We start from the raw sequence: 22869 nt of genomic DNA, 5'->3' as shown, positions 1-22869 counted from the left end.
CTTTTAGGACAAAGCTCAATGTGCTTCAGAATGTCAACAACATATCATCCCACAATGTCTAACATACAATAAAATAATTATTAGTCATATGAAGAAACAGGAAAATGTGATGCATAGTCAAGGGCAAATCAGCCAAATAGAAACATTCACCCAAAGATGACCCAGTATTGAAATTAGCAGATAAAGATCATAAGGCAACTGTTAAGTCAAGGACTTAAAGGAAAAGATAGTCATATTGAATGAACAGATGGAGAATTACAGCAGAGAAACGAAGCCTACAAAAAATAAGCAAATTTAAACTCTAGAACTGAAAAGGAAAATATCAGAAGTACAGAATCAGTCCATAAGATAGGTTTAATAGCAGATTGGAAACAGTAGAAGAAAGGGTAGATAAACTTGAATACAGACTAATAGAAATTATCTGATGTGTCAATTGGAGAGAACAGAATCTCAGTGACTTGTGGAACAATATGAAACAGTCAAATATATATGTTATTGGAGCCTTAGAAGGAGAGGAGAGAGAATGGGGCAGAAAAAATATTTGAGGAGATAAGGGCGAAAATTTCCCAAATTTGATTTAAAGCATATATTGACAGATTCAATGAGCACAGTGAGCCACAAGCACTTTAAGGACAAAGAACAAACACAAACATCTAGACACATCAAGTCAAACTGATGAAAACCAGAATAAAAAGGAAATCTTACAACCATTCAAAGAATAATGACACATCACACACAGGAGATCAACAATTTGAATTTTTGGTAACTTTTCATCAGAAACAATGGAGGGAAGAAGACAATGGAAAAACATCTTTAAAGTGTGGAAAGAAAAATGTATCAACTCAGAATTCTATGTCCAGCAAAAATATTCTTCAAAAATGGAGGCAATGCAAGGCATTTAAAAATAAATAAAATGAAAGCTAAGAAAATTTGAGGCCAGCAGACCTGGACTAAAAGAAATGCTAAAGGAAATTCTTCAGCTGAAAGGGAAATGACACCAAGTGGAAACTTGGGTCAAAAGAAAGGAGTGACAAATAACAAAAATGGTAAATTTGTGGGTAAGTGTAAAATACTACATTTTTTCCTCTTAATTTCTTTAAAAGACAAACAACTAATGCAAAAATAATAATACTCTAATGTAGTGTTTAAAACATTTCTAGATGTAAAATGTATGATAAAAGCATAAAGGACAAGGGATAATAAATGGATTATACTATTATAAGGTTCTCACATTTTATGTAAAATAGTACAGTATTAACTCTATGTAGACTATGATAAGTTAAAAATGACTATTGTAATCTGTAGAGCAATCACTAAAAAATAAGAAAGAGGCATTGCTAAGAAGACAATTGAGGGATGCAAATGAAATACTAAAAAGTACTGAGTTAACCCAAAAGAAGGCAGGAAAGGAGAAACAGAAGAATGAAAAAAGAAATGGAACATATGGAGAAGAAACAGCAAAATGGTAGACCTAACTCAACCATAGGAATAATTGCATTGAACGTAAACAGAGCCGATGCTCCAACTCAATGGCATATGTTGTCAGACTGAATAAGAAAGCAACGCTCAACCACGTGCTATGCACAAGAAATGCACTTCCACTATAAAGACATTGAAAATAAAAGAGTATAAAAAAAGCTGATGCGGCTCTATTAAGAGCAGGCTAGACAGACTTTAAGACCAAGAGTATTACTAAGACAAAAAGGGACATTCCATCACGATAAAATAACCAATCAGGAAGACATAACAATCCGGGACGCGGCTGCATCTCATAACTTCAACATCTGGGAGACAAAGATGGAACTGAAGGGGAAATACAGAATCCCACAGCCACGGTTGTGGGTTTAACACTCTCTTTCAGTAATTGATAGGACAAAGAAACAACAACAACAAAACAATTAGAAAATGAAAAAGCTAGTTAGAGAATGAGAGAAAACATTCGCAATACATGTATCTGACAAAGATCTTGTATCCAGAATATGTAAAGAACTCTTACAAATGGCAAGACCAATAGTCCAGTGGAAAGTAGGCAAATGGCTTGAACAGAAATCTCAAAAAAGAAGTTATACAAGGACCGAAAAGCACCTGAAAATGGTGGTTCACAGTTGTACACATTTTTCAAAGCTCATGAAAATATACCCTTAAGATTTGTGCAATAGTGCAGGAGGATAAAGAAGAGAAGGGCCTAGGTTTGAATCCCGACTCAGCCGCTTGAACTCGGTAGCCTTGGGCAAGTTACTAAGGTCTCAGAACCCCATCTCTTCATCTGTAAATGGGGATAAGGACGGACTCTTCACTGGGCTGCTGTGAAGGTTCAATCAAACAAGCTGTGAGACACCCAGCCCTGTGAGGCGCTCTATTAAATAGCTTAACAGTCTTTATTCTCTATTGATCTTCTTCCTCTCCCTTCTCCCAGCTCTTCCAAATTCCTTTCCATGGATTCCTTTAGGACCAGCAAGGGAGAAATGGAGAGCGGGGAATGTCCTAACTTGCCACAGGGTTGGGACCATTTGGCTAAGGGAAGAAACGCCATCGCCATCAGTTTCCCACTTATGGCCGTTAGGATGATATGGAAAAGGAACCATTCCTATGAGGAACCGTTTATTATAACCACTCCCCATGCTTTAGAGGCCCCTGGAAAGTGTATGCAGAAGTGACGTCTAGCCCCACATATGGGATGGTCCCTGCTCTGTGTACATTTTGATATAGCAAAAGCTGGCTATCTGGCATTCTAGCAACTAAAAGCGAATTGAACAGCAGAAGGATAACCTTGAGGTACTCAACCAAATAAAAATGAACTCTTGTGAAGTTGTAATATCACATATAAATATTCTGTACCAAAATGCTTTAAAACTTGGTAATCCTTATGTGTGTGTGTGTGTGTGTGTGTATACATATATGCATATTGCGTCTATATGTAACTGCGATTATCTATCTATCATCTGTCTATCATCTATCATCCATCTATCATCTATCTATCACCATCATCTTCTATATATGAACTATATAAGAGAATCATTGCTTTTAGGGTCGACAGAGCACCTCAATATCATTCGGTTTGACTCGTTCATTTTGGTGATGACAAAACGGAGATCCAGGAAAGTGAAGAGCTCATCTAAGATAAGAGCTGGGGAGTGCATGGATCTTTTAGGACACCGGGTTCTCTAGCCCTGCCATATAAATGAGCATTTACATTACTGTGGTCAGCTTGGCTTCCTGCAGGCTCCTCTTATTAGCTGTGTCAGGAGCTGATGTGCAGAAGGTACCATACATTGGCAATTGATCATGTGAGAAAGAATACCCCAAAATGCAAATATCTGATGCCATTATTGAGGGGAGATGGGCTAAAAACAGATATCATCGATTTAATTTTCAATGAGATGTGGGAGCATTCCAGGAAGGATTCCTGTGGCAGGAGGAGGCTGATCTGGATGGCACAGCAGGGTGTTTATGCAAAGAAAGAAGCTGTCTCTAACTTTTGGATGCTCAGCCAGATGCAATAAGTAAGTAATTTACAGGAGGATGCAATCGGGAGGTTTAAGAGGGACGTGCCTGTCAGCCAAAGGAAATTAACTGCAAGGGTCCGTGCTAGCTGCTTTAAGGAAACTAATTGCAGGATTTGAAAATGTAGTTTGAAAGACAGAGGAGAACTGGAAACCAAGACATGTAACAAATACCTTGAAGACCATATGCAGCATCATTTGGAGGCCATTTTTGCCGGGGTATTTCCCCGCAATGTTGGCTGCGGACAAGTCGAAGAGGTTGGCTCCCGTTTCGGTACAGATGGCATGGACCAGCATTTTCTTCCCTACCCCCGACGGCCCTGCCAACAGCAGGGATTTCACCAAAGGAGCTTTCTCGTGCACTGCTGCAGAACCTAAAAAAGGCAGAGGAAAGGCTCTAAAGTCCTGCCAAGAAAATATGTGGTTCCTAGACTCAGATTCCTCAAGGCCATGACTCCACGGATCGACCCCCGTTTCTGCAACAGTGATGGATGTGTTGAAAGTATTTCGAAGCAGAGGCACGCCTTCTGTCTCAGCTGGCTCACCTTTAACGTCTATGTCGGGGCTCGAGGTGCAGCCATAGGGTCTCCCTGGGTATTCGGTACATCGCTTCTCTCCTATCCCTCATCCTAGTATTTTCCCCAAACTCATAAATTTAAAGAACATTCCTGCAATAACTTACCTCTGGCATTTTTCGGGGAGGGGGCTGGAGGCTTCTCTGCTTGTCAGCGGCAGCATTACATCCTTTGAGAGCTTGGCAAGAGGAATGTGGAGGCGGGTGGGGAGGTGGACTGGGGAGTGTTCATTAGTGGTTCTTAGGAGGCAAAAGGAAAAACCAAGATCCAGGTGGCAGTAGCCTGGACATTCTTCTGCCCTGGTGTCTAGCCTGTCGGTACAGGCAGAGTCAACCTGACACCTGATAATAAAGTGACTTGAGTTACTATGCAGTCACTCTATGCCTAGTGCTCTCAACCACACTGTCCACCTCCTTCGAGCCCAGATTGGGACTCTGGCTTGAGTATCTTCTGTGCTCCTGAACCCAAGTGGAGCACTTGTGGGCACTGAGTAATTATAAAGTGGATGGAACTAAATCCTGGCAAGTGCTTGTGATGGAAACATTGACCATCATGTTAGTTTGCTTTTGGTCAACTACTGGGTACTTTTGTTTTTGGTGAGGAAAATTGGTCCGGACCTAACATCTGTGCCCATCTTCCTCTGCTTTGTGAGACAGTGCCACAGCATGGCTTGATGAGCAGTACACAGGTCCACGTCTGGGATCCAAACCCGCGAACCCTGGGCCGCCAAAGCAGAGCTTGCCAACTTCTGGGCACTTTTTGATCAGCTGCAAAATACATCAATATTATACTAATTATTGAGCTTTCCTTTTTTTTTTCTTGTGTAGTTGAGAAGATATAAGGAATTTACCTAATAATTAGAAACAATTTTTATGGTTACCTACTATAGTCCACATAAACTTGGAAAATAGTTTTGAGCAAGTTCTGTTTCAAATAAGATTACTAGGCTTGCTTTATTTGTGATTAGTGAGGAATACAGTCAAGTAACGTGATAAAGGAGACACCGTCTTCCAGGACAGGAGAGAGATGCCATTCCTTGGGTCTTCCGTTCAACTCCTAGGTATTGAGGGCTGTTCAGTTCGTGTCCGGGCCGGGGCTGTTGGGGGTTCCAATGTGGAGAAGACTCAGGATTTGCTGTAAAGAGTTTACGGCCAGGAGGGGAGCTAAACCTGAGCAGATGTGACTAGAACGGGAGGCAAATAGTGCTAAGATCCATGAGAGCCACAGAGAGTTCAGAGAGGAAACTAATGCCAGCTTGGCAGATGGGGTGGCTCAGGCCGGACTTCAGGAGAGGGTGGCATCTGATCTGGCCTCTGAAGAAGGGGCAGAATTGGAATGTGTAGTGAAGGGGACGTTTGAGAAGATTCCAAGGGAGCGGGGACACGATGACGGCAGGCCTGGAGCGGGAAGTCAGGTGGGTACTGGGTGAATGGCAGATAATTCTGATTGGCAAGGTAGCAGGGGACAGAAAGGGGTGGGGACACAGACTGCTGCCAGCCATGGGGTCCCTAGAAGGTAGTTGGGGGCTGCAGATTTGCTGAGGGTGCTGGCTGAGGCCCAGGGGCAGGGAGAGGTCCTGAGAGGCGTGGGCGGAGGACAGAATAGTGCTGAGGACAGAATCTGGGGAGGGGGCAGCAGCAGGGACAGGCACAAGGTGGGGGAAGACCCAGGAGCATGTGTGTCATTTACTCCATGGAAGTGACTTTCCAGAATGAAGGGAGTGGTCACCAAGGTCATTCAGAGAGGTGAAGAGGCCGGTCCAGGAAGGCCTCTGCCCCTGGGGCGTCGCTGACTTCTGGACAGCGCATCAGATGGGGTTGGGGTGGCTGGGGAGTCAATAGGGGCGCACAGGTCAGTGCCCACAGCTCTTCCTGTCCATTTCACTTTTTAATGGCGGTTTAAAAAAAATCTGTAGACTGACTAAGAGACAGAGGAAATCTGCAGGCTTTTGTGCATTCACCCTTCTCAACGTTGGCAGGGTTAAAGATTCACAGGGAGGCCAGTGTCCTGTGTCCTAACCCTGGACTCTGAAACGCTTACTCATCTGTAAAAGCAGGTCCAATGTCCACCTGGATGGCTTCTACTGGGAAGTGAGACAACGTATTAAAACTCCCGAGCAGCTGCTTCTGCTCCGTGAGCACCCTTGCCCCTTCCTTCTCTCCCTCCACGCTCTGGGGGGACAGTGATATTTCCTGGACAGAGGGGGAATGCTGCCCAGGTGCTTCCTGGGCATTCCCTTATGTGCCCAGGGGGCTTTCAAAGCTTTAATCTGGTCCTAGGAGCCCAGGCTGAGGCTCCTGAAAGCCTGGAGGCCAGCAGGAGCTTGTGAGGCTTGGCCAGGGCTGGAGAGTGGCCTTGCAGTGGGTCCTCAGTGCCCTGTGCCGAGCGACCCCATTGGTTCGTCCTGGCAAGAGTGACCTGAGCGACTGGGGCCAACAAGCACACTCCTTTTTGTAACAGGATCCTACTTTGCATGTATGAAATTTCAGCGAAGCACTCGAAGGCTGATCAGCGAATGCACTTCTCTGTCATCCTGATCTGGTTGTGCATTACACACACACAGACCGGTCATGAGAACGAGCGCCCGCTGCCTGTGGTCCTGGAGAGGTCGGTAGCCCATAGGGACTTCAGGGTCCTCACTGACAAAAGGAGGGTCTGAACAGGATGCTTCCAGAACAACCTTCTTCTGATGCTTTCTAGCCAGCTTGGACACGACATCCATCACCTGGAATCCGCCAGCCGAGGATGAAATATCCCACATTCTCATTTGTGAGGAATTCCGTTAAAAACCAGTCAGCTCTTCGTGCTCTCTGTTCTACCACCTTCCAGCTGTGATGAAGGTTGAGAGCTAATCTACTTATTTTATTTACAGGAACACCATAAATATTTATAGACATTATGTTTTATAAATAATATAAAATTATATCTATAATATATATTATAAATAATAATATAAAAGTATTTATTTTGTTGACCCCAAAAGTATTATATATTTATTATATACACATATATGTTATTTATGTTGGCCCCAAATTCCATTTTCTACTTCTGGCATTAAGTTAAAAGAGGAATGAACTATTTCTTGCCAATAGGTTTACATTCTTAGTTAAGTAAAGTGGAACAATATTACGTGTCCAAACTATTTCCATCTCATTTTAAAGCAAATTAAAGAAACAAAATGTGATTTCTATTTCAAAATTGTCACCAGAGCACAGCCTGGCTGGAGTTCCTGCCTCTGCCCCAGGTGAATCAGGCCATACATGTAGTCATAAAAAATAAACGTGAATGAGGGCAGCAGACATGTCCGTTACGGAGAGCCCACCCTCCTGGCACCTCTGGTGCACTGCAGAGCCTCGGGCCGTCTGTCTGAACAATCACGATGGAATCTCATTTAGCACTTAGACTGGACTTCAGTGAAAACTGGCAGAGCCTTGATCTGTTAGGTCCATGAAGCACACTGTCACTGACTCCCGAAGGGCCAGTTCTGGAAGGGACCGAGTAACAGAAGCCTGTGTGTAACAGGCAGGCCTAGCCTTAGCCCTTTGCCTAGTTGCTTAATTGTAGTTGCAGGTGCTTGCTTTGGCTGCGATCTCTCCAGAGGACGGCTGACAGGACCTTCGGCCCAGAATGTTAAGCAGGCCTTCAACAACGGTACAGACATGCTCCTGGGTAGGGCCTTTCTGTGGGTTCCGGGATGCACCGTCACAATGGAACTAGCCTCCCGCAGAATTCTCAAGAGGAAGAGTTAAGCCACAACGCACTTTGACACCAGCCAGGAAGACACCGTCAAAGCCAGCAAGCAGCACACCCCTGCTTCTGGAAAAGGCACAACAGGGCGCGAGGAGTCTTTACCTAGTGGCAAGACCCCGTACAGGGCGATGAGCTGTCTGACATCCAAGAGGGAAGGCATGGGCTCTATAGACACCTGGCGAAGAGTAGTCCCCAGGTAGCTGTACTCACCTGGGGAGAGAAGAAGCAGAGGACACATGAATGAGAAACCATGCTGGTCGGAGCTGCGTAATTTCAGCACTTGCATAATTAACACAGAACACAAATTGAACATTTCTGAGCAAATATAATCTTATTATGGAGAGTCACTATGAAGAACACATTTTTGCTCAGATAAAGCCTTGAAGAAATTTTGAATATTGCTACATGGCTATAGTAAAATGCTTTATTTTGACGATGATACTACCCTTCTAATATTTTTTTAAAATAACCTTTGAATATTGGCTACGTGAAGTGGAACCAAGTTCTAAAATGAGGGACATGCAAAGAAGACTACAATAGAGCAGGTTTTGTTTTATTTCTATTCCAAGAGATTACGTCTAACATTTGTGCAAAGTTTAAAAATAAATTATTTAAGATCAGGGCGTGAAATTTGTACTGGAGCAGTGTAAAATGGGAACCTGAAATATAATCATTTGAAAGGAAAGATATGAGTCTAATTTAGGATAAACAGAAACAGCTCCTTTGGAGGGTAATATTCATTTACATTTTTATCATTTTTAAAGGATTACCCAAGGAATAATACAGAAATAAATCTTTACAGGTTTAATTAGAAAGCATCAAAGGGCTTAATTGCAACCAGTCATAAATCTGAAGTGTTATTTTCTAACTAATTTAGATAAGGTCACCAAGAAAATTAGTTTGGCTGTCGCCATTTGTCATGAGGATGGACCTTTACACACTCGTACGAGTCTCTCTTGATGTACCTGAATCTGAAAGGAAAATATTCAAAGAATGGATCACAGTGTCTCGATCATTTCTTCTGACTTTTCCTTTCTATAACAAGGATGAATCTTACAGAGCTTTAGATGTTTCAAATGCGTGACAAACACACTTACGTGTATAGGAAAATACTGAAAAAATACATTTGTGTGTGTATGAAATACTGAAAATATCAGAAGCTTTAAAGCATCTTCAAATGCTAAGAAAACTGGAGTTGAAAACCAGATAAGGATCACTGTTTTGTTGTGAAGGGCAGCCTTTCAAAGACTCCACACAGAAAATAAAGTCCTTGGCAAGGACAATGGGTTTTGGTGGGGAGAACGAGAGATAATGAAATCTCCCCTTCCAGCTTCGGATCCTCACGCTTTTTAATGAGCAGGTAATAAATAGACGAGCGGTTAATTTCGCCTTCACTAGAGTAGGAAGAGATCCTGAAGTCACCATTAAATCCAGCGTGTAATTGCTGTAAATATGACATTAGAGGTGAAATGAAAGTGATTGCAATTTTCCTGCTTAAGTAAATCTATATTAATATCCAGATGCACCATATTTTCTAGAACCTAACAGATTTTATTTAGACCAATTAGACTAAGCTGAATTAGTGGGTGTTGGCTCCCACAGAACGGAGGACACGATGAACCCGGGCTGACTGCCCAGTGATGAGAGTCATTCTGAAGGCATATCACTGTGTTTTGCTATTGCCCAGCGTGGAAGCCATCAACGCTTCCCGTTTCTGGACTCCGAACTCAGAAACTTCCGGATTCCCTGCATGGACACCCTCTCTTCCACAAGGGAGGGAAGAAGGAAAGGGAGGATGAAAAGGTATTTGAGGTAGAGGGCATGAGAAATGACAAAGAAACCAGAACAATGGAAAGAAAAGAAACAGGGACTCTGTTATGGGTTGGATTCTGTCCCCTTATAAAGCCTTAATCCCCAGCATCTCAGAATGGGACCTTATCTGGAAACAGGGTCATTGCAGATGTAATTAGTTAAGATGAGGCCACTAGGGTGGGTCCTAATCCAGCGACTGGTGTCCTCTGTAAAAGGGGGAAATCTGGACACAGACATGCACACAGGGAGAAGGCCACTCGAAGATGAAGGCAGAGATCGGGTGATGCAGGAGAAGACAAGGAATGCTGAAGATTGCCAGCAAACCACCAGGGGACAGGATGAGGGATGAATGACGAGGTCAGTTTGGGCCACGGGAGCCCGAGGGCAGCTGGGCACCCAGGTTCGGGGAGCAGGACAGAGGTGGGGACTGGAAGAGGCCCCAAGGCTGCAACCAACCAACAGCTTCTCCCTTGGTGCCGGCGGAAGGAACCAGACTTGCAACCTTGATCTTGGACTTCTGCCCTCCAGGACTGTGAGAGCACAAATTTCTGCTCTTTAAGCCCCTTGGTTCGCGATACTTATCACAGTGGCCCTAGCAAACTAATACAGAATTAGTAAAATAATTGAAGAGAAAAGGGGCATAGAAGCACAGTTAAAAAATAATGAGAAATAAAAAATATTTGAGAAATAAAGGTGGAATCATCCTTTAATATTTCTCTTTTATCCCACCCAGCATTGAAAAGAAAATGAAGAACAGAGCGATTTGCAAAAAAAAAAATACTAGTTTCTTTAATAAATTACTCAAAGAAAATATGTGAGAGAATACACGAGGCCCTAAGAAGACAGACGATGCTCGGCGATCTTTGCGCCTCCCCCCATAGCCAGGACGTCCTCGGCCCTCCTCTGCACTGGAATGACTTAGCATCGTCTTCCAATGACAAAGACGGCAATGGACTATGATGGTTAAAGTCCGGGTGTCTGGACTTGTTTATTAACTTTAAGTTGGATGCAGGCGACCCAGTTTCCAGATGAGGTCAACAGAGACTATACCAGGCTGACTTTTTCTTATGACAGCTCCGCCAAGATTATGCAAGTGGTGGGACATTCACATCTTCTGAAGCTTTGGTCATTTTTTCATATGTAAATACATAGTCATATCCTCCAAGAGGGGACCTCTGGGAACCTGTTGCATCTTCTTGTCCTTAGGGCATGCTCTGAATGCCAAAGAGAATGTGGGAAACACTAACCAGGGGTCAGTGTTCCCACCAAACGCAGAGTTACCGAACCACGGCTGGGTGCGATAATTTAGGGGAATGTTAATTTTTGTTTGTTCTCCTTGTATTTTCCCCTTATGCAGTGGCTGGGCCTCTTGGTGCTTTGTGCTTCTGTGAAGCGGACAGGGAGGGTGGTGCACAGAGGAACTGTCTGTCATCGGCAAACCCCAATTGTGCCGAAGACTGGGAGAGAACACCGCCGCCAGCAACGCAGGGACCATAGCGAGCTCTGTGCCAAGCATGGCCTGGAGGGCCTCAGCGCCTAACTAACGAAATATTCACAGCAATTTAATGAGGCAGTAGTTGTTACTATCTAACAATTGTGGAAACTGAGGCATAGAAAGATTAAGTAAAGGACCAGCATCCTTCAGAAGGTGGGAGGGAGGAGACCTTCTCCCAGCCTGGGGAGAGAGAGCTGGGGGGTGGGTCCTTGAGCTGCGGGCATCGGGTCTGTGCTCTGGCGGCAGGAGGATGAGGGCGTAGGGGAGAGTGCTCCTTACTGAGGGAGAATCCGGGGCGGACATGAGTGGCCCCTGCAGGCCGGGGCACTGTGGGGTCTTCACGGGCACCAGTGCCCAGAATATCTCCCCAGCACCGTGGCACTGCATGGGAACTGAGGATCTGAGTGATTCCTGGGGGCAGGGGTGGGGCTCGTAAGGAGGATTATTCCTGAACAACCTCGGCAGTTTAGGAGTTGTGAAGCCAAATGAAGATGACTTAAAGAATAAGGAAATGTGCCATTCCTCGTGCCGTTGAGGCTACGGCAGGAGCTTGCTTTTGGGCAGAGGGCCAGCGCTGGGAGCTGGGGGGGGCGGGGGGTGCAGGAGCAGAGCAAGGAATAGGGGTGGGTAGCGCAGGGGTGAGGGCTGGGCGTGGGGGAATCCGACGGTCACAAGCTCGGTGTCTCAGAGCTTCGGTTTCCTGCTCTCCCCAGCCTCTTTCAGCCCTAACCTGCGTGATTCTAACGACTGCTGGGTTTGAGTGGTGTTTAAAGGAGAGTGGAGTTACGAATCATAACCGCCCAAAACAAATTTGTGTCCCTGGGGTGTTGAGTGGGCCTGGATCTGAATACAGAATCCCTGGCCCAGTGGAAAAGGTCCAAACCAAGTGGCTGAGTTCTGTGTCTGAGGCTTGGTGCTCCGTCCCCACCTGCATGAGGAGCTGGGGAAGCGCAGCCAACACCCACCCTCCCCTCCTTGTCTGGGTGCAGGACAACAGAGCTCCAAGTCGTCAGCTTTAGGAGCTGTGGCCCACGGACAAGTCGAGAGGGTGGTGCAGAGAGCAGCTGGGCTGTACGTAAAAGCATTAAGGAGAAACTAAGCAAATAATATTAAAATCAGGGAACCTGAGGGGGAGGGGGCTGCCTGGATCCCTCTCTTGTTAATTCTCTTCTAAGACAAGATGAGGCCCCGCCGACGTGAGGGTTGAGAACAGAGGCTTTTCCAGAGGCAGGCGGGGAGCTTTACAGCTTCCCTGGACTCCCTGGATTAGAGAAGGCCTCCCTCATTCGGGAAGTCTACACTCCAGGCTGGAGAAGGGGACCTGCAGGCTTGGGGTGGTCTGTTCCAGAATCAGAAATGGGTTAGGGGAGCCAGCAGTCAATAATCAAATGACTGCCCAGACATCGAAGCTCCCTTCCAGAGAAAGACGGGTCTTCAGTGCCAAATCCGAGGGCGGGGAGTCAAGGATGGGGTTGTCAAAGGGCCTTGATGTAGCTCAGTTCGGCCAAGATGAACGAACCCAGATTAAGGAAGGATGTGGAAACATATGTGCCAGGAGACAAGTCGAGGGTCAAAAAAATAGTTGGATAAGGCTTTACCTGAGCACGTAAGACTTTCATATAATCTGTATGATAAATTGTTACAGTTAGGAAAGAACTGTTTACCATCCTTAGAGTGATTAAGGAGAACACTGCAGCTATGAATACAATGCAGGTTCAGACGGCCTCTGGCACAGGACAGACAACAGCATCCTTGGGAGAAATAGCGAGGAAAACGATGCTGCAGTGCTGTGATCACACAGGTGTGTGTGTGTGTGTGTGTGTGTGTGTGTGTGTGGGCGTCCCTTCCACCCAGGACCCCAAGGCAGAGTTCAGTCTGAAGACCCTGGCGGGACACACAAGCAGCCAACACCAGAAGCTGAATGAGGGCATACTGACCACCTATTTGAGAACCCAAGCTAAGGATCTTTTTAAAAATCCCCTTTCACCATAAAATAAAACATTGATACAGAAAACCACGAGATAAATGTGTAGCTTAGTGAATTACTGTAAGATGGACACACTTGTAACCACTGGCCAGGTTATGAAATCACATTTTAAGCCACCCTAGAAACAACTCCCCGCCCCCCGCCCATACCTGGTCTCAGTCACAGCTCTCTCCCTTCTGCCCTCAGTCACAAGAGTCCCACATTTATGGCAATCTCTGCCTTGTATTTCTTCATTGAGCTATCACTGAGGGAGCAGGCTTAGAAACTATAGTCTGCCTTCTGAGTCTATTTTAACCTTCAGGTTCCCTCTCTCTCTCTCTTTTCCAGTACAATCTATCTACGGAAGAACCCAGGTGTTTGACCTCTAGCATCTCCTACAGCCTGGATTTGGTTGCCTGCATTCCTGTGGAGGGGCCCACCATGTTTCTCTGCATATCCTGCAAATTGGCAGCTGGATCCAGAGGCCTGCCCTTTGACAAGACTATAGGACGTACTGAATTTTCACATTGGAAGGCACATAATATCTAGTTTTGACTCTTTTGTGACATTAGCAGCCTTGGATGACCTTTGCCCAGATCCACTGGAGGCAGCAACGTGGCGATGTCCTAATTCTATTTTTTTCATTTTCACTTATTAGAACTCATTTAAAAAAGAAATATGTCCCTCATCTACGCTGTGGTTACTTGGTATAGTTCCCATAGGCAAGGCAGGACAAATTCTTGACTCTTTTTACTTACTGGTTTTCAAGACGATGAACCCATTTCTTGTCATCTTCCAAAGATGACCAGCTAGTATTTTTCTATCATTATGAACTTGTGAATAAAAACATATTTTGTGGATTTCAATCCATTGCATTTCTCAGCCTTACCAGAGCTCAAAATATTCCATCTCTGGCCAGAGGGAGCTTCGTCTTTTTGGCTCCTGAGTCTTTTTTGCCATGAATCTAGCCATCTTTGAAAGCTTCCTTGCTATCTGATATGATGGGATGTTCATTCCAGGCAGCGCTTGACATTTCCTGTCCCTGTCTCAAACCAGGCATTTCTCCAAGAAACTGATTTCTTTGAGTGGGAAATCATATTTTAACATCATGATCTTGGAGCTAGGAATGCTCATGGCTATTGGGTTGGTCGTTATTTGTAGGAATTTTCAATGGACAGAGTTAGGAAACATACGCCGTGGTGTGCACCACAACCACCTTACAAAATTCCTAAGAAAGTTAACAAGCAGCTCCCGGGAGCCGGGATCAGCACACCACCAGTGCATGTGCGTGTGTGTGTGATAAAATACCTCACGAGTTGAAACTGGAATTTCCAGTTCAAATTCAGGATTCTAAGTTTTTACTTAACTCCTTTCCTATTACATCTTTATCTCCATTCTCGCACACAGGAGAATATTCATCTCCAAGGACAAGGGGGATGATAGAGTAGCCCATAATTTCCCATTTGCTTTATCTCACATTTTTTTTTCATATTTACTACACTCCATGCACACACACACAACCTCATAATAACAAACCCAACACTATCAATACCACTTAGGATAACTGAAAATGGTGATACTTTGTGTTTGTGCTAATTCTTCTCTCCTTATTTTTGGTGGTTGAACTATATCTACATTGTCCGAGCATGGAGCCATTACCTATTCCATGCTCCCGTGCAGCCCTCAGTTAGTCTTAGCTTTATGAGTAGGTATATATTGAATGCTTACCACCAGTCCTTGCGTTAACGTCTCTAGTCATTTTTGGTTGTCTATAGTTCATTCTTAGTAGATTCTTCCGGAAGATGCTTACAGATCTATAATTTCCTTAATATGTATTAGCTTGGTTTGAAAGAGTTGGTCTGCTTTACGGGCATATCTTTTTGTGATGTTAATTTGTTCTTTATTCTTTCTTTTTTTATGGAAACTTTGCATGGCTTTTGATGTTGAACTTTTCCATTGCTTAAATTTATGAGAGTTAATAGTCCCATACTTTTAGAAGAAACTTTGGCTGGGGGGGGGGGCTTTTTAAATTTCAGAGAGCCCCGACTTCTGTTGTTTCATATATGGTAAAGTTTGCTTTCTTAGATGTCCCGGCTCTGGTCCCCTTTCCCAATGTTTTCTGGACCTCCGCTCTCTTTCATCTCTGTTGTCCCTGCTCTGTTTAGTTGCGATCCTACTCCCAAGAGTTCCTTCCCAGTGGGAGGCCCTGGCTTGGAAAGGAGCGTGGAAGGTCACTTTCAAGAGGGTGCAGAGATGAGCCTGTTCTCGCCCCTTCGTATTTCCTCATTTCATCCCTTTGCATCCATCTGCTACTGACGAGGGGCAAACCCCTCCCAGTTTCAGCTGCTGCTCCCCCTCAGCCTTCCGTACTGTCCAGGGAGTGTTTGCTGGTTATTTTGCAGTTCTTTTGTTCTGTGTCCCCAGTGGCTTGCACTTTGGGGTTTGAGGGGAAGCCTTGTCATTCTGTTTTGGTGAAAATGTTGTCCATGCGTTTGGTTTTTGCTATCTAGTTGCTGTGTTTATTTTTACGTGGGGGTTTGGGGAGATCCACTGCCATCTTTCAAGCTAAGGACCTTAACTGGGAAAAAATAAGGAAAACTTGGAAAAGACCAAAGGGAGCCAGCCCTTGTGGCAATTTGACTAGTTTTGTTAGACTGGGTCATTTTCATTGGCGGCCACTCTTAAGTGGCTGACTCAATTCCCTTTGACCTCAGGCATCTTAAAGATGCTGCCTGGAAATGGACAGAGAGATCATTGAAAAAGTCCAAGAAGGATAAGAAATTAATAAGAAGATGAGAAACATGTCCATCAATGTTTCTGAGACTCTACCATGTGCCAGGCACTGTGCTAAACAGTAGGAATTCAGCGATGAGCAAAACAGGTTATGAAAGGAGAATGGAGACAAAGAGTAGAGCACTCACAGACGCCAACCACAAGTAAAGAGACAGCATTCTGTTAAAAACGTCATTTTTTCATATTAACAGAATTAACAGAACATAATCAAGGGGATCCAGAAGAAAACCCTAAAGTACTTGAACAAGAAGCACATAAGGTAAACAGAAACTCCATATATATTCCAATATATATTTATATTAATAGGAAATATCAAGGCTCCTCCAAGCCCTCAAGAAGGAAATGTGGTTTTGTTTTAAAGGGATTAAAGTAATTATTTTTTGATCAAGGGTAATGTCAGCCTTCTTGCTCCCAAAGGCCAAAACTGGGTCAATGTAAACAGGATGAATAAGATGGAAATGGATGATAACACAATACAAAAAGGGGAGAATCCTGACTCCATGACAATTTTAAAAGGAGGGTGGGAGGGAAATCTCTTCCTAGAAGAATGGTACCTAATAAATACAGAAGGGATGGGAGAACATTCCCACTTACAGCCACCGTAGCCATAATCCATGCAGCAAAAACCATCAGTGGATATTAAAGCCTTTAAGACACTTGGGAACAGAATCTCCAGGTCCTGTATCCCCCACAGACTATTCATTAATTACAAAGGGGAAAGTGAAGCTTTACAATGGAGAAGCTCCTTCACCAGTGATTAAACTTAACATCACGAGCGATGGGATTAAGTGGCATCGTGTGTCCCCAGTGTGAAACGCTGAGAAGGACAAATATCACCTATGTAGCTTTCCCGTCAAAAACGTTTAACCTGAATCAAGTTATGAGGAAACCATCAAACCAGTTCAGTTGAAGGACAGTCGTAAAACAGCTCAGACTCTTTAAAAATGTCAATGTTGTGAAAGACTGAAAAAGGCTGGGAATTGTTCTAGATCAGAGGAATGAAAGGAGACTAAAAAATTTGACCATCACATCCACAATCCTTGATTGGATTTTGGGCTGAGAAAGACAAAGCTATAAAGGACATTATTAGGACTATTGGGGAAATCGATTAATGAGATATTAGGTAATAGTATGATATTCATGTTAGATTTTCTGAGGGTGATTACCCTTTTGTGGTAATGTAGGAGAATGTCCTTGCTCCCTGTAGATGCGTGAAAGTGAAAGTGATACCCACATTAGGGTGGTATCAGGAATTTTAAGCTTTAAGTGTGTTTTCAGGTCATCATGTTGTTTTTCAAAAATTAAGAGAAAAACATGAGTTGAAGATGGTGATTGCAAATGTCCCCACCTCCATCCTCCCAACTACTTCTGTGATGGCCCCTTCTGGAAGGAATTGCACCTGTGAGGACCGTGTGTTGTCGAAGGACCAGGTGCTTCCCCCTAGGGCATTTTGTTTAAATATGAAAGCATGTACAAGTCTTCACTTCCTCAGTTAAGCTTATGCCAGAAAGAACGCCCCAAGGAACTTGCTAGTTGGTTCGAAGACTTGATTCTACCCCATTAGGGGAGAGAGTTGGACTCATTAGTTTGCAGCACAGAATGAATTCAAATCAATTCAACCCAACACACATTTACTACAAGCCCCTATGGGCCAGGCTTTGGTTTGGACCAAACCCAAATGAAGCATATTTCCAGCTGTTGGGACTTCAAAACCCAAGGGGTGACATATGTGACGCACACATGAATGGTTCTTTGTGTACTTTACCAATGTAATCAGAGAGGTTGACTTTCAGGGCCTGGATCAGCAACCCTTCTTCGACCAGTTCCTTATACAGAGACTCAGTGGTCCTGGGGACAAAGCAGACCAGCTATTCCATGAGCATGCACATAAGATCAACAGTATTTCTGTGAATCGTCACATACGCGGTGAACTTTAACAAGATCTATTTCAAAGTACATTTGAATATATGCAAATAAATCGACTTTTGAAGTGCTTCTACAATTGGGGGAAAAATTAGGCTTTTTAAAAACAATACTTCCACTCATCCATGTGTGTATCTGATATTTCTCGTTAATAAGAATTATATCTTTGGGCATCTGAGACCCGCTATAGCTCCTCCAGTCTGCCCTTTCATCAGTCTTCATGATGGCGCAAATATGAAGTAGAAATTACCCAATAGCAGTAACGCAGTGGGCCCATAATTATATATTCAGTGAGCATCTGCAAGCCGTAGTAGATCATTAATCCTTTGTGAAATTGATGTTTCCTTTTAACCCAATAGCATAATGATTTAAAAGAAATATCTAGAAAGAACAAAGGCTTATATTGGAATTAATTCTGACATGGAAGATAGAAAGTCTAAGGTTGCCAGCATGATGATTTTTAGGAGGATGTTATACTTCTCCATAGTGTTTACAGACGTCAAAACCACTTCTCTAAGAGGACCTTGGGCATAGAGCCAGCACACTGGTAATTTATACTAACTGAGGGAAAAATGGAGACTGTATCCCATTTAATGAATGAAACCCCCAATGAAACTAACAAGGGCTTGGCTGGCAGGAATTCAGAGAGGTCAAGCTCAAATATTGTTCAGAATAGTCCTTTGAGATGTTTTGTCTTTTTCTTTTCTGTGGGCCTTATTCTTTGCTTCTACCCTCGTCTTTCTTTAGACTGAAGAATTGTAAATATAACTGTATTTAATCACTTCTTTGACTGTTCTATGATCCAGGTTAGTGTGATTAAAAGAGACTCAAGAACAACAGTCAGATTCAAGCCAAAGACCATCGGGACAAATGTTAATCCAATGGCCCCAGTCTTTGATTGACTGGAATTTTATTCTATCAAATATATTTAAAATAGTGTGCCCTCTGCTGAGAACTAAGAATGCTTTCATTGTAATGGAATTTGGGGTAACAGTATCTGACTTACTTCGAGGAAATATCAACTGTAGTGTTTTAACTTGAATACTTATTTAATATAAACATATAATGGATGCATAAAATATTAACATAAAGTTGAAGAGGATCCTCTAAAATGACCAAAACCAAATATACCATGAAGCCCGGAACACAAACCTTATATTTGGATCTTTCCAATGAAATGAACTCTTGTTATGGTATACACCATTTTCAACTTTAAGACTACCTTGAACTATGATAAAAATACTGGTTTACAGTTTATATCAACTTGATGAGAGAAACAGAAGTTGTGTTCCAGTGCTTGGCAGAGAACTAGCCCCAGTCTAGCGACACAGAGTCTTTAGAATTAAAATGAAAATTGGAAGGAGAGGACCAGGTATTTCTATACTTCGGGGCATAAATGTGAACGAAATACTGCTGGTCTCTCTTCATTTCACTAGACTATTGCTTGCAGCCCATTTATGATAGCTCAACTGTAAAGAAACATATGCCAAGAATATACTCAATGTTTAATGGATATTGTCCATGAACCACACGTGTGGGATCTATATTGCTAAAGCAGCATTTTATTCGGTAAAGCGATACTTTAAACGCAAGCAAATGTGAATGAATAATTTTAACTTAGCGGTTAGGTTTTATTGGTAGATTTGATTTTGGCTCTGGGTTCTCATTGGATAAGACACTTAGCATGGTCTTCTTCATCTAAAGGACTGTACTTGGTTTGGGGACTAAAGTGAGAACAAAGAAGAAAAGTGGCATTTAAAAGCTACCCAAAGATGCCCGTGGTGCTGTGTGCATGCGTGAGCTGGACCATCTTCACGGAAGGGACTCTGATGCTCCTTGTATCCCCAGGAGGCGTGAGTGTTGGTGCATGGGTGGGTGGGTGCCTCCCCAGGAACGGGCTCCCGGGCCTCAGAATGCTGCGCCGGCCCCTCTTAGGCAGCGGTCAGCCACAGCATCTTGACCCTGAACCTTTCCCCAAACAACGGGACCTCAAGTGAGGAGACCCACTGTCTTCGAGTCATATCCTGTGGTATCCTGCTCTCTCCACAGCCAAAGCCCTCATCCTGTCAGGCTGTCTTTCCAGAGGCTTCTTGCCAAGGCATGCTGCTAGGCACGTGCACTAGTTCTGGGGTGCTCTGGGCGCCTCTTCCCCTGTGGACACTTCCCAGCTGGCTTCCTCTCCCGTGGATCTTCTCTCAACCAGAGTTTGGGAATGTATCACTGGGGCCCAGGGGGGGCTCGGGGACACCCCAAAACAGGGGAGCAACACATGATGTCCATTAACAAACCCACGGGAAGGGAGGCATACATTCCAAATGAGTACTGACATTCTTTATTAGGGATTTTATTTAAATTCCTTGAAAATATCTGAAAACCTAGGTCCTATTTATTTCCAATGTTAAGGCACCGGAGGGCCATCTCAGCTTAAAAAAAATGAGCATTTAAAATTATTCATTAGTATCAAAGTTCAGCCAATTCAGCTCAAGGAAATGGAAATAGCCCTTTTGAGACTCAGCCTTATCTTTCCTCCAATGGGCATTCATGAAGCACCTCAGTGGGCCGAGCTACGGACGAGAAGGTAAATGGGTACTGTCTCTGCCCTCAAGGAACTCAGTCTTAGCCTCCTCAAAAGCTGGATTAAGATGCTACTTCTTAAGCAATTTCATAAGAACCCCATGAATGTTGAAACTTAAAAGGAGTCACATGATCTCAGAAAAGATGGGGCCCAAGCTTGCCTTCTGGGCCCCTCCTCTTGGCGAGCATCTCTCCAGCCTAGGAGGCTGTGCTTTGTACAGGCAGCAGAGTGGTCCAGCACAGCCCCCTTGACACTTCGAGGATGACAGGGGTGTAGTGTACCAGGAAGAGGTGTCTTTCCCAGGCCAAGGCCGAGGACTTAGACCGTGTCCTGTGCTCTGCTCTGGGATGCCCTCCCCTTCTCACGTGCATTCCAGCCAACCAGGTGCCCTCTCACCTGTCAGCCGTCAGATCTTTATCCTTCTTCCCCTTTTTCCCTTTCTTCCCTTTGCTTTTCTGGAAGAAAATGGAAATCACCAACAATTTAGTAAAAACAAGTGAGCAAATTAGCTCTAGAACTTAGAGAAGGAAGCTGATTTTTGGTGGTGGGTGGGGGAGGAATAGGAGATGAGAAGTCAACTGTGGTACACTGATCATGGAGTTGCAACGTTTCCATGAATGTAGGGATTGGCCTGGAAAGTCCCAAGTTGCTTATGTGGACGTGTCCCCGGGTGGATAGAAAATGAGGTCACCACTGTGACACCTGCACAGGACCTAATGTCTATCCAGCCCTGAGCACTCTGGTTCTATTTTTCTGGGCTCTGGCACAGTGTATTACGAAGGATGAGAGAGCCATGTGCATGGGCAATGAAGCTGCGCTGGCCCTTGGTACCCGATCACCTCCCTCTGTTAGCATCTGGCCCCAAATCCGGTTCCCAAAGGTCTTTGCCGTCAGATGTTTGTGACAGCTTGAGGGACAAGCTTGGATGCGATCTTTCAAACCGTGCTGATTGCTTCACTGTTCTGTTTAAAACATACATGAGTAGCTCCCCAGTGCCTGCAGGACAAAGTGAAAATTCCCCCACATGGGTGTAGAAAGTCTTTCCAGCCTGGCCTCCATCTTCCCTTCCCGGCTCATCTTCCATCTCAGGCCTCCACAGACGACGCGTGCTCCCCGTCACACAGGACTGACCCTTTCTTTACGCTCCTCCTCCATGTCCATCTCCTCATTCATTCATTCATTATTCATTCATTCTTTTACTGTTGTATAATTTGGGTACAGCAAAGTATACCCGCGTACAGGCTGATTAATGTTTACATTTAATTTTTACATATAACCATGTAACCACACCCAGTTCAAAACAGAGAACACATTTTCAAGACATTTTCATCACCTCTGAACTCTTTCTCATGCTGCTTTCCAGTCTGTAGGTGACCACTATTCTGACTGTAGATTCACAGTGCCTGTTCTTGCACATGGAATCATGCAATTTAAACTCTTTTGTGTCTGGCTTCTTTCACTCAATACTATGATTGCAACACTCACTTATGTGGTTCCACACAGCAGCTATAATTCATGCATGCTTTTCAGTTTTTTAAATATTAAATTTTTTTTTTGGTGAGGAAGATTGGCCCTGAGCTAACATCTGTGCCAGTCTTCCTCTATTTTATGTGGGACGCCGCCACAGCATAGCCTGATGGCCAGGTCTGTGCCCGGGATTCGAACCTGTGAACCCTGGGCCGCCAAAGCAGAACATGTGGGAACACTACACCACTGGGCCAGCCCCTAAATTTTGTCCTTTCAAGAATGTTCTATCAACAGAATCACATAGGATGCAACTCTTTTGCTTTTCACTCATCGTAATTCTCAGGAAATTTATCCAGGTCATCGTGTGTATTGAGAGATCCTTTTTTATTGCTGTTTTCAGTTTGGGGCTGAATTGATTAAGGCACTATAAACGCGCGTGTGTGTGTGTGTGGGTGTGTGTGCGCGTGCGTGCAAGTCTTGTTTCTCTGGGATAAATGCCCATGTGTGCAATTGCTGTCTCTGCCCTCTACCTTGAGCATCCTGGCCCAAATGGCAGGACTGGCTTGGGATGAAAGTGGAAGGAGGAGTCCTAGGAAACAAACTTTGGATATTGGGAGCCAACCGGCTACTCAAAACCACTGTGACATGGAGTGGTGGCAGCTTAAAGTTCAATTCGCCGGCTTCCTTCCGCTCTGGTTACCCCAGTCACAAAGAACTTGCTCGTTGCTACTGGCCTCCCCTACAGAGCTGCCTACAGGGAGAGAGGACTGGGTATCTGGGGCGCCCTCACTGGCTCCTCTGAGAGTTGTCATCCACTGGGTGGGGCTCGGGTCATAGGAATCTGCAATGATGAGGGGTGGGGATGGTTAGTTTAGACTGTTGACTTTACCCCATTTATAAGCCCACAACCCTGAGGGCTTCCTTCACCAAAGGAAGACAGGTGTCCCTGTGAAGACATGTGTTCCTGTGAAGACAGGTGTCCCTGTGAAGACATGTGTCCCAGTGAAGAC

General features: G+C 44.3%; 1 protein-coding gene across 4 annotated transcripts in view; it reads right to left on the bottom strand.

Annotated features, from left to right (window-relative positions):
* The window catches only part of IQCA1 (IQ motif containing with AAA domain 1), a 157975-nt gene that overhangs the window by 33500 nt on the left and 101606 nt on the right, over nt 1-22869 (bottom strand). For 3 of the 4 annotated variants that reach the window (XM_046644267.1, XM_046644269.1, XM_046644270.1), the window contains exons 12-15: nt 20789-20847; nt 17660-17742; nt 7931-8038; nt 3678-3877 (exon numbers count right to left, since the gene is read on the bottom strand). In XM_046644267.1, coding sequence (XP_046500223.1) covers nt 3678-3877; nt 7931-8038; nt 17660-17742; nt 20789-20847 — 450 coding nt within the window. The remainder of the gene's footprint in view (nt 1-3677; nt 3878-7930; nt 8039-17659; nt 17743-20788; nt 20848-22869) is intronic. The other variant, XM_046644268.1, reaches the window with a different exon arrangement.

The sequence above is a fragment of the Equus quagga genome, chromosome 17 (assembly GCF_021613505.1).
Source record: "Equus quagga isolate Etosha38 chromosome 17, UCLA_HA_Equagga_1.0, whole genome shotgun sequence".
Classification (NCBI taxonomy): Eukaryota; Metazoa; Chordata; class Mammalia; order Perissodactyla; family Equidae; genus Equus; species Equus quagga.
This window is presented reverse-complemented; position numbering and strand designations above follow the sequence as displayed.